At 42.6% G+C, this 18,248-nt stretch overlaps 1 protein-coding gene across 2 annotated transcripts in view; it reads left to right on the top strand.

The window, feature by feature from the left end:
• Positions 1–1,079: 1,079 nt before the first annotated feature.
• Positions 1,080–18,248, top strand: part of ZPBP (zona pellucida binding protein) — a 66,931-nt gene continuing 49,762 nt past the window's right edge. Inside the window, exons 1-3 of one of the 2 annotated variants that reach the window (XM_074943223.1) lie at positions 1,080–1,378; positions 13,156–13,236; positions 14,746–14,871. In XM_074943223.1, the coding sequence (XP_074799324.1) occupies positions 1,372–1,378; positions 13,156–13,236; positions 14,746–14,871 (214 nt within the window). In that variant the 5' untranslated portion in view covers positions 1,080–1,371. Of the gene's footprint in view, positions 1,848–13,155; positions 13,237–14,745; positions 14,872–18,248 lie in introns of both variants that reach the window. The other variant, XM_074943222.1, reaches the window with a different exon arrangement.

The following is an 18,248-nucleotide window of genomic DNA, read 5'->3' on the forward strand; positions in this document are numbered from 1 at the left end:
TTTAAAAAGAATGCTTGCCCCTCCTACCCCCGTCAGGCTTTTCTAGAATCCCTGTTGCCAGGTATCCAGTTTTAGACTGGAAACTCCAGTAGAAAATGGGACCTGGGTGTCCGGTTAGCAGTGCTGACTGGAAACTAAAAGTCTGGTTATAGGAGTAACCACATTAGCTTCCGCTCCTCCCACTCCCAACACCCACCCCAGAGGGCTGGAAGAGAACCTGTCCTGCTGCTGCTGCTGGATGTCACGGAGTGTGGGGGGAGTCAGGGTCCTGCACCCCCCACTTCCTGTGATTCACCATGACTCTCAGCCAGCCAATAAAACAGTAAGTTTATTAGATGAAAGGAACACAGTCAAAGCAGAGCTTGTAGGTATGGAAAACAGGACCCCGCAGTCAGGTCCATCTTGTGGGGTAGGGAGCCCAGACACAAGCACTGGACCTTCCTCTGTTTCCCCAGCCAGCTCCAAACTACAACCCCCTCCAGCTCCTCCTCTGTCCTTTGTCTCTTTCTGGGGCCAGGAGGCCACCTGATCTCTGTTCTCCAACACCTTCAGTTCGCACCTTGCAGGGGAGGGGCCCAGGCCATCAGCTACCAGGACACAGGGTGTCAGCCATTCTCTGTTCAGACAGCATCACACCTCCCTAGGGCTCTGCAACAATCACACCCCCTTATCCCACCAGCTAGATATTTAAGAAATGCTTAGGGGAAACTGAGGCACCCACACAGTAGTCAGAGAAAACATTAAGAACTTTCCCACTATGTCACACTGGAGGAGGAGCAGCTCAGTGCAGAGGGAGAGGAAGAGAATGGGCTTGAACCAGGGAGAAGGTAGGTACCCGCTCTATGTGGGCAGAGGCGGAGGGGGGGAGAGGGAATCCTGTCTACCCCCTCTGTGCTTTTTGTTTATCCCTGGCCCCTCCCTTGCTCCAGGGACCAACCCTAGCTCTCTCCCCGCTGTGCTTTTGCTCCCCGCCCCTTTTACAATCACTCCCCAGGGGCCCACACAAATATGTCTGGAACCAGGCCCACAAAAAGTTAATCCGGCCCTGGGGCCCACTAGCCAGCCATGCTCGCGAATCTGTCCCCCCGCCAAGATCAGCTTGCTTCCCACACAGAGCCGCTTGCTGCCCTCCACGCAGAGCCCTGCCGGGCCCGGGAGGGGAGAGCGGTCAAAGCCTGGCTGCAGAGACACGGGGCCTTGGGCTGCTCAGTCCCCCTCGCGCGGGACGCTCCCCACTGCGCCGGCGCCACCTGCCAAGGACGGGCTGGGCCGCCGGACCCGGGGGCTGGGAACGCAGGCCCGGCTGCGGAGCGCAAATGGGGAGCGCGGCCAGTCAGCGCGGGCCGGGAACACCAGCCACCCCACTTTGTCATGGAAGGTCAGAGAGTACGGCGGCCTCCCAGTCGGCACGCGAGGACCAGTCGTCGGCTGCAGGCCCTCAAAGTAAATCGCCGTCTCGAGCTTCGAGCCCGGCGGCCCCCGCGCGCCGGCAGGGGACGGAGCAGAACTGACGAGCGGAAGCGGGTGCCGCACGCGGTCGGCACGCGCCGCCGCCGGGCCTCGCCCGCTTAGCTGCCCTGCCCTCTTCCCCTCCCGCTCGAGCGCCAGCGTGACGCCACCGGGGTTCGACGCCGGCTAACGAACTTTTAGGCCGCCGCGCGCGCGCGAGGCACAGGACCGAGCGGTGCGAGGCGCTGGGGCTTTAGGGATGGCGGACTCGCCCCCCGGGGCTGTGCGCCGGCGGGGCCGGGGTAGGAGGCGGGTGGGGGCTTGTCCCTCCTCGGCCTTCCGGCTTCCAGCGCTCGGCGTCACCTTCCTCTTCCTCCTGCTTCAGAGGCCCCCCGCAGGTACCTTCCCCCACCCCCAGCTTTGGCGCCGCCTGCGAGAGGCGTGATCTTAATTTTTGTATCGCTAATGTCTTGGTCCTTATGTCCTAAGTGCTGCAATAACGCGGGTGCAAATAAATAACATAATAATACGTGGATAGTCGTAATTAATACAATAGAATAACACAGTAAATTCACAAAAAGAACAGGAGGACTTGTGGCACCTTAGAGACTAACCAATTTATTTGAGCATAAGCTTCCGTGAGCTACAGCTCGCTTCATCGGATGAAGTGCTCAAATAAATTGGTTAGTCTGTAAGGTGCCACGAGTCCTCCTTTTCTTTTTGAGGATACAGACTAACATGGCTGCTACTCTAAAACCTGACAATAAGTTCAGTAACTTTAAATATTACATGATAGATAATAAAACTATTGCAAATAATGAGCCCCATTTATTACAGGGGGAGCCGCTGATGGCAACTGAGTTTAGATTGCTTTAAGAGGACAAAGAACCTTGAAGAATTTTTTTGTCTCCAGTTTACTGAAAGGCATAACCCTCTGTGCCTTTTATATTTTTAAAGAAAAACTTTAGTCAGGCCAAGCCATCTAGAAAGTCCAAAGATGTGACACACCTGCCATAGTGAAGTGTGAAATGTTTCTTTCAAATGTCTTAATTACAGTTGGCATATTTGAGCTATCTGGCTGGGGTGTCCATCTCACTGAAATGTGATATCATTTTTGACACTAGCTTTCTTACAGTGCTATGGAAGGGACTCCAAACTAATATACAAACTGCTTTAGTAGTTGAGTAGCAGTCAAAAGAGAGATTTATAAATTTTTTTTTAAATAAACATTTTAAGTATAAGAATTCTTATCATTAAACTGTTAGAGCAGAAAGGAAACTGGATTTCAGTCTCTCCCACTGTGCTTTCATACTTCTGTTGCTAAAATGATAGCATTTCAGCATAATCATTTCCATCATCAGACAGCTGAGAAATACCATTTGTAATTAAAATCACAAGGAAAATACTTGAATATTAGAGTAAGTAAACTAGCTAGCTATATATTTTTGCTGCAGAAATCTCTACAGAATCATTTCAAAACATAATTAAAATTTTGTAGTAATTACCATAGTCTTGTGCCAACATTTTCCATCACTTTAAAGAACTTTCATTTCTAAATAAACTGAAGCTATGCCAATTTAGCATTCTAGTAATAATATTTTATTAGTTAATAAATTGTTTAATTATTCAAAACACGTCTTTAAACTCTATTTTTTGCCACTACCATTTTCAGACCAAATTTAATGTTCTGATGAATTGTTTTAAAGTTGATTAATTTTACTATTTGATTTTAGTTTTTGTTCTGAGACTGCAGAATTAATAATAATATTTTATAGGGTTGATAGAATTACATTATATAGCCTGTTTTTTTTATTAGTGTTCCCTCCATGTCAAAGTAAGATTCTTGGGACAGCAACTGTCAGGAGAAGCCCTGGTTGTATGACAACATCATTGCTCTACTGTCTGGAAGCAGGAGGAGAATAGAGGAGCCAGTTTGGAGATGCAGGGCCTCCACACAGATAGACCTGGTCTATAAGATATTGGGGGAATCCATCTGTCACGTTTGGTCAAGAGGTGGAATTTGCCCCCTACAGAAAAATATCAGGGAAACTGAGCCAGATTCCCTACTGCCTTTCATGTTGTGTAGTATTTACACCTGTGTAAAGTGAGTACAGAGTGGGTTTAAAATGCTTCCAAAGCAGACTGCTAGTATTTTATCCATATTGCACTTACTGTGACAGATCCTTGGTCTTGCTTTGGAGGCACACAGCAGTCACAATGCTGTTGGATTTGCTGTCCTGAGAATTTCCCCAGTGAATTTTTCATCAGTGAATTCAGGTGGTGTGGATTCCTCTTTACATGGCCAGTGAGCCCCCAGCACCTCAGTGATCACTACCTGCTGCAATGGTCCCACGCAGGCTGCAAAAACTTAGTGATGGGGGTTATGTTGTATCAGGCTGGTCCCATGATTGAGGAAGTCAGAGATGGTACATTATAAGGCAGTGGAAAATCAGGCCCTCTGAGGTTTCTAGTGTAGTAGTGGCATTCCACAGATATTACAAGGCAAATTGCTTTGAAAGCTGTCTTAGGAGCTGTTTCAGAACTCTCAGTTCACTTTTTTAGGATGGATAAAACTTAAAAGCTTCTGCATTTCCTGTAAAGTTCAGAAGCTGGATTGGGTTGGGGATGCTCAAAGATTGTTTTTAAAAAAAGGCAAATTTAAAATTGCTTCCATGACTTTTCCACAGTGAACTTTGTTGTCCTTTCTGCAGTGCTTTGTGGCTTTAATTAAACTTTAGTTTTTCGCTTTCTGTGACTAAAGTTAGCTTGAATTGTTCAACCTGTCCAATTTTAATGAATCCAATTGGAAGTGAGAGTGGGAAGAGGACTCTGTGCTCCAGACTATTGCAGTAGGAGCATTTGGGTTCATGGAGATCAGGAGGAGGGAAAAGGAATTCAAATAAAGTAGGAAATCTGAAAAAAGCTGGAGAAGAATAACTTAGACAAATGTGGTTCAAAGGTTGTCAAAAAATACGCAGTGCATGAAGTTAGGGCTTAGACATCAAAATGACTAAGCTGCACCTGTAAACAACTTAAGGAACAAAAGCTAAGGTGTGTTTTCAAAATCTGGCACGCAGTGTCAGCATGGCTCTTGGGGGTCTAAATCAGGAGTGGGCAAACTACGGGCCGCCAGCCATTTTAAGCTGTCCCTTGAGCTCCTGCTGTGGAGCGGGGTCTGGGGCTTGCTCCACTCCAGTGCTCTGCGCGGCTCCCAGAAGCAGCGTCATGGCCCCACTCTGGCTCCTATGCGTAGGGGCAGCCAGGGGTTCCGCTCTGCACACTGTCCCCACCCCAAGTGCTGCCCCCGCAGCTCCCATTGGCTGGGAACCGTGGCCATTGGGAGCTGCAGGGGTGGTGCCTACGGATGGGGCAGCGTGCAGAGCTGCCTGGCCACATCTCCATGTAGGAGCTGGAGAAGGGACATGCCGCTGCTTCTGGGAGCCCCTTGAGGTAAGTGCCGCCTGGAGCCTGCACCCCTGAACCTCTCCCCAGCCCCCTGCTCTGATCTCCCTCCTGTCCTCTGAACCCTTCAATCCCAAGCACCCTCCTTCACCCCAAACCCCTCATCTCCAGCCCCACCCCAGAGCCTGCACCCCCAGCCGGAGCCTACACCCCTTCCCAGACCCCTGCCCTGATTACCCTCCTGCCCTCCAAACCCCTCAGCCCAGAGCACCCTCCTACACCCCAAACTCCGCAGCCCCACCCCAGAGTCTGCCCCCCCCCACTCCCCAACCCAGAGCCCCTCCCTCACTCTGAACTCATTTCTGTCCCCACCCCGGAGCCTGCAACCCCAACGAGAGCCCTCACCCCCTCCCACACCCCAACCCCAATTTTGTGAGCATTCATGGACTGCTGTACAGTTTCTATTCCCACATGTGGCCCTCGGGCCAAAATGTTTGCCCACTGCTGGTCTAAATTATCTCCTGTTCTGAGGGAGAATCGGATAATTCTAGAATCTTTGTCTTATACACCCTGGTATACACAACTGCATAACCTTTACTTTTTTCAATTTTTTTTATATTAGTGGTTCAAGAGCTCCATCTTTGGGTGTAATATATTAATGTAAAATATTCTCCCCAGGATTGTATTCATTAAGTACAGGAAGAACATCCCCCTATCAATACTATACATCTGTTTTCAGCTTGTCAGTTTCCATCTTTCTAGCTGCATATATGCAATGAAACATCTAAATGAGTTTTAGTGGCTTTATACAGATATGTGGAACATTTCTTTCACACTGGGATTCTTGTATTATTTTGCTCTGCCCTAACATATGAAGGACTCTAGTTTGATTCCAATCTCTTGTTTGCCCAGACAGGCAAAGGTGGTGCTTGGAGATATAAATCTAAGATGATTTTGTGTGTGTGTTCGTTCTCTGGGTTCCGACAGGGACATAGAGGAATCCTTGAAAAAAATATATATTGTAATTTTAAGCATTGTTAAGCAGCTCTTTCAGAGGAGTTCTGTGAACAGGTGTCAATTTATCAATAAGTTTGAATATCAAGTCAATAAATTAGTCAGCACTGAAAAGTTAAAAGTGAAAACTTTTTGGGTAATGTTCTCATACAACCATAGGAAGCAAACAAAAGAGAAAGTGATTACCACCAAGGTACTGCTCTGCTGGCAGCTTTCCCTATTGCTAGTTTGGCATTATTGTGGTATTAGAACTGCAACTGCTATTATAACTAATCTCTAACTTGCCCATAGAGCTTGCTTAAAGAAAAATGTGTGTAATTAAATTAAATCAGGAGTATTCACTATAGTGAAGACCCTACCAAATTCACAGTCCATTTTTGTCAATTTCATGGTCATAGGATTTTAAAAGTTGTAAATTTCATGATTTTAGATATTTAAATCTGAAATTTCACAGTGTTGTAACTGTAGGGGATCCTGACCCAAAAGCGGGTTGTGGGAATGGGTTGCAAGATTATGTGGGGGGGGGGGGGTCGTGGTATTGCCACCTTCACTTTTGCGCTACTGCTGCCTTCAGATCTGGTACCTGGCCAGCAGCTGACACTCTCTGGACATCCAGCTCTGTAGGCAGCGCAGAAGTAACGGTGGCAATACCACAAAACACCCCCCCCACACACACAATAACCTTTTGGGACGGGACCCCCAGTTTGAGAAATGCTGGCCTCCCCTGTGAAATCTGTATAGTATAGGGTAAAAGTTCACAAAATAACAGATTTCACAGTTCATGATGCAGTTTTCATAGCCGTGAATTTGGTAGGGCCCTAGGTATAGTGAAGTTTGCCTGAGTGTTTCAGTTATAATCCTGTTTTCAGCTGCTTATAATTTTTTATGTTCATCCTATTGTGCAAGTTAGCCAGTGATGTCAAGATATTGTGTTATTTAGGTCCAGACCTGCTATTCAACAGGAAAGAAAAAAACAAACAAAAATCCTGGATTCATCCATTCCTACTTTATATTCTACTGCTCTAGTTAAATCAACATTAAAACGTTTAGTCATGGCGTATAAATTAATCGGTGTCAGTTCATAAAATGTTCTTAATCTGTCCCAGCCAAATTATACATTATATAGTATAGGCAAAAGGAGTCCATAAAAATCACTGTAGTCCTTGGGTCATATTATGAATTGATGTAAACTAGCATAGCTTCATTGAAGTCAAGGCACTTGTTCTTATTTACATTGTCTGAGAATCTGGTCCTCTGTTCTTTGGAGGTCCATGTTTTAATGAGAAGATTGAATTCAGCTCTTGTATATGTGCAGCAGTATTCTAAGAGACCTAAATTTAACAGTGGTGTAAGAAGGCTGAAATCCTTCAGGATGTCTTTTTGGGAGAAAGGAAATTTATTTGACATGGTGGTCCTTTCAAGCAAAGTGTGAAAGTGACAAAGTATAAAGAACTATTGCAAAATTAATGGAACTATTAATCACAGAAGTTGATCAGGAATGTGTCTACCCTGTGATGGCTATGACTGCATTTTTGAATGACAAATTCCAAGGGAAGACAGACTGTTGCTTTCTACTGCCTGAGCACACCTCTGTGGAGAGTTGTGCTTACCTTCTGAGATGACACAGACAAATTTGTTGAAAGATGGTATCTCACATACTTATCTGGCTCCCATCGTGGCAAGATCTGAGTACCTCCCAAGTATTTGTCTTCACAGCTACCTTATGTGGTGAAGTATTATTAGCCATATTCTGCAGATAGAGATCTGAGGGACAGAGATGAAGTTACTTGCCCATTATCAGGAAACCTATGGTAGAGCTGGGAATTGAACCCAAATCTCCTATGTCCCTGACAAGTACCTTCCACATATGACTGTTTTCCTACAGAGTAATCAATTTATTCATCATTGCTTTTACTTTGAGAATATAGGGGAATGAAATGGTGCATGTTGTTAATCTGTACTGTCAAATGTTGCATTGTACAATGTCTTCTAAAATATGATATGAGACACACAAGGTGGGTGATGTAATATTTTCTATTGGAACAACTTCTCTGTTGGTGGAAGTTTGTCCAGTAAAAGATGTTATCTCACTCACTTTGTCTCATGTCGTGGGATCAACACTGCAAAAAAAATTGGATGACCAGTTTAACTGATTGTTCTTCACAGCAAATTATTTGTGCTAAAACTATAATTACTTTGGATAAATTTTATAAAATTGTATTGATATTTATATTAATGATGTATTCAAATTTTCAATATTTTTGCTAAACCTCTAAGTTGTGTTAAGTATTCTTATTTCTTAATTTATCTGGCTTCTCTTACAAGTTTCCAAGTAATCTGCCTAATTTAAAATTATATACTAGTACATATCCTTACATCATTGTATGGTTATGTTGTTTCCAAATAATGGGTGGAGACAAAGAACATAGAATAATGGGAAACCGAAGCCTAACAAGAATGTTAACCGTGTACCCTTGCTTATTTCTGATTCCAGCAGGTGTACAACAGAAAGGCTTGTCTGACTTGTACTAGAATGACTGACTATATATTTTTTGTCTTTCCTTCAGAAGTTTTATATTTCTGTCAGACCTGATTGTTTCTCATAAAACTTGCTTTTAGGGCTGTCCAGCAATTTAAAAAATTAATTGCGATTAATTGCACAATTATAAAAATTAATCAAGCGATTAATTGCACTGTTAATAATATAATATCATTTATTTAAATATTTTTGGATGTCTTCTACATTTTCAAATATATTGATTTCAATTACAACACTGAATACAAAGCGTACAGTGCTCACTTTATATTTATTTTTGATTACAAATATTTGCACTGTAAAAAACAAAACAAATTGTATATTTCAATTCACCTAATATAAGTACTGTAGTGCAATCTCTTTATCATGAAAGTTGAACTTACAAATGTAGAATTATGTACAAAAAAAACTGCATTAAGAAGTAAAACAATGTCAAACTTTAGAGCCTGCAAGTCCACTCGGTCCTACTTCAGCCAATCGCTCAGACAGACAAGTTTGGTTACATTTGCAGGAGATAATGCTACCTGCTTCTTGTTTACAGCGTCACCTGAAAGTGAGAACAGGCGTTCACATGGCAGTGTTGTAACTGGTGTCGCAAGATATGTACGTGCCAGATGCGCTGAAGATTCATATGTCCCTTCATGCTTCAACCACCATTCCAGAATATATGCGTCCATGCTGATGATGGGTTCTGCTCGATAACGATCCAAAGCACAGCGGACCGATGCATGTTCATTTTCATCATCTGAGTCAGATGCCACCAGCAGAAGTGATTTTTTGGTGATTCGGGTTCTGTAGTTTTTGCATCAAAATGTTGCTCTTTTAAGACTTCTGAAAGCATGCTCCACACCTCATCCCTCTCAGATTTTGGAAGGCACTTCAGATTCTTAAACCTTGGGTCGACAGCTGTAACTATTTTTAGAAATCTCACATTGGTACCTTCTTTGCGTTTTGTCAAATCTGCAGTGACAGTGTTCGTAAATCAAACAACATGTGCCGGGTCATCTGAGACTGCTATACCATGAAATATATGGCAGAATATGGGTAAAACAGAACAGGAGACATAAAATTCTCCCAAAAGGAGTTCAGTCACAAATTTAATTAACACATTATTTTTTTAACGAACATCACCAGCATGGAAGCATGACCTCCAGAATGGTGGCTGAAGCATGAAGGGGCATATGAATGTTTAGCATATCTGGCACGTAAATACCTTGCAATGCCGGCTACAGAAGTGCCATGTGAATGCCTGTTCTCACTTTCAGGTGATTAAATAAGAAGCAGTCAGCAGTATTTCCCGTAAATGTAAACAAACTTGTTTGTTTTAGTGATTGGCTGAAGAAGTAGGACTGAATGGATTTGTAGGCTCTAAAGTTTTACATTGTTTTGTTTTTGAGTGTAGTTATGTGACCAAAAAAAATCTACATTTGTAAGTTACACTTTCACAATAGGGATTGCACTACAGTACTTGTGTGAGGTGAATTGAAAAATGCTATATCTTTTGTTTATCAATTTTACAGTGCAAATATTTGTAATAAAAAATACAATAAAGAAGTACAAAGTACTCTACGCTTTGTATTCTGTGTTGTAATAGAAATCAATATATTTGAAAATGTAGAAAAACATACAAAAATATTAAATTTCAATTGGTATTCTATTGTTTCACAGTGCAATTAATTGCGATTAATTTTTTTAATCGCAGTTAATTTTTTTGCGTTAATCATGTGAGTTAACTGCGATTAATCAATAGCCCTACTTGCTTTATATCTGCTTGAATATATAGTACACACAGGTTAAAATAACTTTAAAAGTCTGATTCTAATTCTAAGGGGGAAATTCAGAGTTAAGAATGGATTGGTCTACTATAAGGACTCAATTAAATTTAATGCAATGGTTGCAACCTTAAGTTTGAGTATTTAAACATACAAAATAAAGTAGATTCTAAATTGTAGCTCACTCAGTAGTTGTAAGAGCTGCTTGTTTTGTAACATATCTATATCTAGATATTATGTTGTCACCAGTAGTGACTCTGTAGTTAAGATTGAGTTCTATTTTGCACTTAAATCCATGTATTCAACCTTCATATGTATAAATACAATACAGCATATCGTCCGCTGACTTACATCATTTACTATTTGAGTACAGCATGGATTTCTGAGCCTTTACAAGTAAATCTGTTAATTAGTGTGAGCTAATAATACTAATTAAAAACTGAGTCCTTTCAGAAATTTAGCGTGAGTCTTTTTCTCAGTTCTAAATGATAACAGACTAACAAGACTCTGAATTTCCCACATAGTTAAAAATGGTATCTTGTTCATAGGCTATATTTGAAGAAATTAGATTTAAGAATTTAACTTAATTACAGTGTTGTATCTAATTGTTTATGAGCATATGGAGTCAGGTAAACAGCTCAGGTAACTCTTAAATGGGCCATTGTTACCTCAGAAGTATCTCACTCCATCACCATCCTTCTACAGTTAATTTGCATGCAATGGTTATTTTGATTGTAAGGAGTCAGTGGTATGGGATAGACTGCGGTCATGTGCCATGAATTCTTATAGGCAGATTACTTTGACCCAACTGTCACTGCTCTTTAAAAGTTCCAAGACCACATGCTAGCTTTGGCATCAGTATTTGAAAACTCCTAAAGGCACTGCTGCCACAGCTCCACTGCACATCCAGACAACTCTGCTGGGGGATCTGACATAGGAATACAGTGGGAACCTTCGAAGTGGAGACACAGGGGTTCAGGTATGGGGCACCCTTCACTCCTCTCACATAGCACCAGTCTCACTAATACTGCCCAATAACCAATAAGTCAGTTGCACGATAATAGCCAGCTGTTCTGTGCTGTTCCAGTGATGCAAAGTTGCTGTGAACCCAGTTTAAATGGGTTGGCTGCTTTGTGCTGCTCTGATGTATGAGTGGATAAGGTTTAAAGTTAACAGTACATCTCTTCAAATAACTAGAAATAGCACATGGTAGCATTTTCATTGGATTTCTTATTTAGTGTTCATGTTCATTAGCTTTTAACTTTAAAATAAACCAAGGAAATTCCAAGATAAAATACTGGTAAAATGGAGGTAAGACTGAGAGTATGTAACAGTAATTAGTGATTTTAAAAAAAATACAGAGCTGTTGTAATTTATCCCCAAACCAAGCATTACAAATTGGAAAACTGAGAGTTAAACTTATACTTAAGAGAGATCCAAAAACATGTTGTTGTATGGAAATACAATATTAAGGCATTCAGACATCCTTAATTCTGCCCTGTAGTGTCACCATGAAAGTGAAAATATGAAAAAATCCTGTCTTTAAAAATCAGTTTAATCTAATCTGTGGCCACAAACACTAAAAATGCCTTCATTATAATGCTGTGGTTACTGCCCGCCCCCCCCCCCCCAAGTCATGCATGTTTGTATATGAAAGGCAGTGTAGGTAGTGATACCTATTGTTAAAGTTGCCCAACACTTTCCACTATAAGATGCTGTTTTCAGTTTCTTATACATTTGTCAAACTTTAACCTTTGGGCTGTAATTTTCCATGCCAGATGCCTACCTTAGCTTGAATTGTTTTTGAAAATTTTATCAAAAATTGTTCAACCATTTCTTAGAACAAGAATTGTGGAAAAAATAGGTTGTTTTGTCTATGTTAAAAAATTCTTAAAACTGTTAAATTGAGATGCTCTAGTGCCCCATTCTTTGGAGCAGGGACTCAAGATTTGTCATGGGGTATTGCCCTTGTGTCAGGGATACTCTTGATGATTTCCATGAAAATTTGCCAAAATTTGGCCAAATAAGAGCCCCAGAAAATCTCAGTTAACACGTTTGGCAATGCTTCGAAGATTGTACTGAGCACGCTCCAGCCCAGGGATGAAGGAGCAGAGCAAGGCTTTCCCTGCAGTTACTCCTCCTCACTATTAAGGGCCTGGGGGTGTCAGGAACTGGAACTGATAGCAGTGAGACTGGGTCTTCGTGCTCTCAGTGGTCCCCATGCCGGCTCCCAGGGAGCAAGGGGGAGGAAGCAACTTGACTGGAATGTAGACGGGTTCCCTGAGGTGGTAGGAAAAGGGTTTGGGGGTGGTGGGAAGATTGGGACATAGAGCTGAGGAAATGGGGGCCTGGGATGAGGAACCAAAGTTGCAGGGTATAATATACATGCTGTTAAATTGTGCCTTAATATTGGTCAGTAATGTATTCAAGTTACTGTTTGGGGAAGTCAGAATTCAAGGGGAGTTTGGCGTAAGGGGAGCAGGCATTGATTCTTATGTATTGCTGTTTAGTGTACGGCATTCTTATATGCAGAAAATGGTTAAATTTGTAGTGTATACATTTATTTCAGATTGGTTCTAATTATGAGATTACCGTAATAAAATAAATATGGTTAAACTTGTTTTATTAATGGTCAGTACACAGATTAAGGGACCTATTCCGAAAGGTACATGTTTAAATCTATCCCTATTCTGGACAGGACTTATGCATTTGTGTAATATTTAAGAATGTGCTTAAAGTTAAGTATGTGCTTTAGTGCAGTGTATAATAGGGATGCTTTTATGAATCCATGCCTTAGTCATTTGACTTAATGGGAGGTACTTTTGTATAAAATTGTTCTATTCAGACCTAGTATTGATGGTGCTACCCCACTACAAATAATAGGAGAACACATCTATTAAAGCTTAAAAATCAGCCTATAAATTCACTGTTCACTTTTCCAGATAAGTTTAAATTCTTATTTTAATTTTTATATTTTGACAGTTCAGTCTTCAAGGAGATTCTCTGGAAGTGCAAATCCAAAACATAATGATTTGAAAATAGTAGGATCAACCACGTTTCCAGGTATTCATAAATGGAATAATAAACCTTAGTTTTTACTGATGGTTAAAATAACAATTATGGGGACTTTGGTCACTATTTTGCCATTAGTATGCTAATAGCAAGCAACTCCTATATCCCCTTTTTAACAGACCCAGATGGTGGAGTGTGGTTGCTTTCTTTCTGGTTGGCCGAGATAGGGATTTGCATAAGAGTGAGTTGGCTAATACTTTATCCAAATAAGAAAGAAAGATGTCTTGTGGGGAAGGATCTGGAGCATGCTGGGGATGGATTCTTTTCCCACTGAGAAGCAGGTGTGCCCATCCTTCATTTATGAGATTTGTAGTTTAGAGGTACTTCTTGACCTTCAGTTGATCTCAGAGTCTAGCCTTCAGTGGCCAATGTGCTTTTTTTTCCCACCGGTGTTTTTGCACAACAGTTGTGACTTTCTCCCTCAGATGCAGACCTTGCCAAATACCTGTGCCTTTGGATTGGAAATGGGATTTTATATTCTCCCTATAATTTGTGTTTTGACCTATGACTGTATTTTTTTTTGCAAATTTTAAAGGATTAAGTTTAAGATTGGGTGAGTAATGTAAACCAAATGGGAGGTAGTGAGTAATATGGCACTGGAGATCTAGCTGGATCCTTTAATTGTTAATTTCCCAGCCTAACATTCGGTTTATTTAAAAGGTATAGAATTTTGGTAAACAAAATGTAATACTGTGTTTTGGAGTTACCAGGATTTCACTGTAACATACTTACAACCTTAATACCTTAACTAAATCTTTCTTTTTTGTGGAATAGAAGTACTCATTCATCATACACAACAAAGTTTATGTTCCATGCCACATAAGGTCAGGAAAGCAGCTTCTCAAGGTTCTTGTGGGTACTTGCTATACACCTATCTTCTCCTGAGTTATACACCAGTCTTCTCCTGAGTTAGACTCTTACTGTTAAAATTATGGATGGTTCCACATAAATTTTTGAAAGGGCACAAAGAAAGCCCCCAATCCACATTTTCACAGGCCAGCTAGAACTGCAAGAGCCTGTTATAATGGCAAAATTACCCAGGCTCCAAGCTAACTCTCTGTCCCCGCACATTGACTTTATGTACAAATTGAACTCTAGGGGAGACAAAATAAAACTCTGCAGAACCCCACAAGTGAGAACTTACTGGATGAATATGCAAATGTATTCTGTTCTGTCAAAAGGGTCATTGGTGGGCACTAGGAGGTACTGTTCTTTTTAGGGAACTAGATTAAATCAAGTCAGGTAGAACAGACCTAGATGTTATAGAAGAATATGAAATAGAACTGGAACAAATCTCCAGTGCTTTTCATTTGATTTCATGTAGGACAGAAAAAGAATGTCTTTAACATTTCACGTCTGGTGATGGAAATAAGAGGACCAATCCCAATATCTTGGGTCATTCTTCAAACATATTTTAAGATTGTGGTTATTATCTTACTTGACTGTACAGACAATTTATTACCTAAGAAACTTGCTAATTACCATATGTTGTATTTTCAGTCAAAATTTATGTCAAGTTGAATCACAACAGTCCACGTATTCTATGTGTAACAAATCGGCTACGAAATTCAGAGCTGATTGATCCAGTATTCCAATGGCATGGACCAGGAGGGGACCTTGTTGCAGGTAGAGATTTGTTTTCTTGCTTCATTCTTAATTTTTCCTATGGTGGTATATGTGTTGATATCTAACTTGGGATGGAATATTACTTACAGGATTTATGATGTTCCTGCTTCTCAAAAAGTTTTTTAAAAAAGTAGTATGGGTAACAAAACTGCACCTAAACCACGTAGGTGGAAGGGAAAGGTAAAAAAGAAATTTTAAGATGAAATTGAGGTAACTGTTGTGACAATATGGCCAATGTTAGTCTGGTGGGTCCTGCGCTTTTCTTGGCGGGGAGCTAAGATGCCACCCCTTGCCCCTGTTCTTGGGGCGTCGATGGCTCCACTAGTGGCCCAGGAAAGTGGTAAAGGAGGGAAGCGGGGGAGAGGTCTGGGTTTGCTCCTCACTCTGAGCCCAATCCCCTCTCAACCCCTGTGGGTTCTAACCCTCTTTCCCCTTGGGTGGGATACCTGCTGTCCTTAGATGCTGGGGAAGGGAATCTCCCTCCCCTACTGGGCAGGGTCCCCCTTACTTCAGTTCTCTGATTTTTCCAGGTCGCACAGCACACCTCCAAGCTCCAGTCCTCTCTCCTTTCTCCTCTTTCTCTGTCTGCGTGAAGCAGGGGGTTTTATTAGGTTCCTAACAGGGCCTTAATTGATGGCAGGTGCTCCAATTAACCTGCAGCCACCTTTCCTAGTCTACAGGGAACCATGCCTTAATTAGCCTTGAGTTTATATATTTCCACTCTAGCACTCTCCCACTGCTCCCTGGCTCTCCTGTATCACACTATATATAATTATAAAAAAAAAAAAATTGGGGAAGGTGGCGAAAAAAGTATTTCTTCTTTGAGTGCTTGCTCATGTCCATTCCATGCTAGGCCTACTTTAGTCCTGTCCAGCGGGTTCTTTTGGAAGGTAGAAAGCCCACCATGAGAGTGACTTACCTGGCAAAGTGGAAGTGCTTCTTCTGCTGGGTGTCGGAGTGGAATATCAACCTGACCCAGTCGTCTCTGCAGTCCATTCTGGATTACCTGCTTTACTTAAAGCACGAGGGCCTGGCCTTCTCTTTGATCAAGGTGCACCTGGTGTCCATATCAGTCTTCTATCTCCACAGCCAAGGCAGATCAGCATTCTTCCATGAGATGACAATCAGGTTCCTGAATGACCTTGAAAGACTTTTTCCACCGGTTCAGGACCTGGTTCCCCAATGGGACCTCAACCTAGTCCTCTGTAGGCTGACTGGCCTTCCCTTTGAGCCTCGAGCCTCCTGCTCTCTTTCGCACCTGTTGTGGAAGGTCGCTTTCCTTGTAGCTATCACTTCAGCGACGTGAGTCTCCGAGATTAAATCCCTTACATTGGAGCCCCCGTACATGGTGTTCTACAAGGATATAGTTCAGTTGCATCCCATCCTGCTTTCCTGCCAAAGGTGGTGTTGCACTTCCATGTTAACCAGGACATCTTCCTCCTGGTTTTCTGTCCAAGGCGTCACCCGTCCAACTAAGAGAGGCGTCTGCATACCCTATAAGGCATGCCCTAGCTTTCTGTCTGAAGGGTACTAAGCCCTTCCGCAGATCGACTCAACTCTTTGCGATGGCTGACTGGATGAAAGGCCTTCCGGCATCTTCTCAAAGGATCTTGCCTTGGATCACCACCTGCATCCATACTTGCTATGAGATGGCACAGCTTATGCCTCCACTGATGGCCCATTCTATTAGAGCTCAGTCATCATTGGCAGCCTTCCTGGAGCAGGTCCCTATCCAGGACATCTGCAGGACTGCAATGTGGTCGTCAGTACATACCTTCACAACGGACTATGCCATCACCCAGCAGGCCAGAAATGATGCTGGCTTTGGCAGAGCTGTGTTGCAATCGACACGTCCATAAACTCCCACCTGCATCCAGAGATACTGCTTGGCAGTCACCTAACGTGGAATGGACATGAGCAAGCACTCGAAGAAGACAAAACAGTTACTAACCTTTCGTAACTGTTCTTAGAGATATGTTGCTCATGTCCATTCAATGATCTACCCTCCTTCACCTCCGTCGGTGTTCTAGCAAGAAGGAACCTGGGACGGGGGAGGGAGCTGTGTGCGCCCCTTATACCAGCACATATGTGCGCCACTCCAGAGGGTGCCAGAGCTGGTCCCCTATGGATACCACTGAGGGAAAAACTTCTGGCACCTGTGCATGTGGCGAGCACACAGTCCAACTAAACCTTGAAGTCCGCTTTGACACCGGTACAGCAGATAGATTTCGTAGGGGTTTTTGGATGTGGTGGTGGGCAGGGCTTATCAACCAACTGACAGATTTCTCACCCTAAAGAATCTCATCTCAAAGATCCAACTCAGCCCTCAAACCTCACTAAGGAATCGTCTTCAACTACTGCGGCATGTGATATCTGGAGCGTTGGTTTACGAAGGTTCAAGCTTACATCTCTGATACCTTCAAGGATGGCCCAAGACAGTGTATGTATGTATACCGAACAAGCACAGCCTGGGCAAACAGGTGCTTGTACCCACCTGCATTCTGCAAACACTCAATTAGTGGAAGGACCAAAGGGTCTGTGCCAGATTCTCTTTTGTTCAAGCTCCTCTTACCGTCATTTTAAGATCAGACACATCCCTCTTGGGATGGGAAACATATCCAGGGTCACACACAATCCAAGGCAAATTGTCCCGAGAGCATCTTCACATTAATCGTTTAGAACTTAGAGCAATGAGAAACGCTTGCTTTTCGCTTCCTTCCTCTGGTCAGAGTCATATCCATCAAGATCATGACCTACTATTTGGCCTGCATATTCTACATCAATCAACAGGGCAGGACTTTGCTGCAGCAATAAAACTCTCTGCATAGCCAACCAGATAGTCACCTGATAGTTAGCTTCTTACCTCCTGGGTGTATAGAACACCACAGCTGATGACTTCAGCAGGCTCTTCTCCCAAAATTACAAATGGGAGTTTGATTCATGAGTACTCAACATCATAGTTTTAGTGTATGGATTTCCAGAAGTTGAACGTCTTTTCAACGGCCGCCGACACAAATTTCAAGGAACTTTGCTCTAGAGGGGGATGAGACCTTTAATCACTAGGGGGTACCTTCCTTATTTCACCTTTACGTTTGAAGGTGTGGAATAAGATCGAACAGGACAGGGCCAAAGTCATTTTTAATTACACTGACTTGGCTGAGACAGGTTTGGTATCCTTATCTTTTTTGACTTGCTTCTTGTCCACCACTGAGACTTTGTCAGTTGGCATCTGTTGTCTTAGAATGCCGATCAGATTCTTCACCCCAACCTCAAAGTACTGTGATTCCTGGTATGATTCCTCAACTGTTCTTGGGGATAGATACCTCCTGCTCAACAGAGGTACCGTTAAATAGAAAAGAGACATCTACATGAAATAC

Source organism: Natator depressus, chromosome 2 (assembly GCF_965152275.1).
Source record: "Natator depressus isolate rNatDep1 chromosome 2, rNatDep2.hap1, whole genome shotgun sequence".
NCBI classification, from domain to species: domain Eukaryota; kingdom Metazoa; phylum Chordata; order Testudines; family Cheloniidae; genus Natator; species Natator depressus.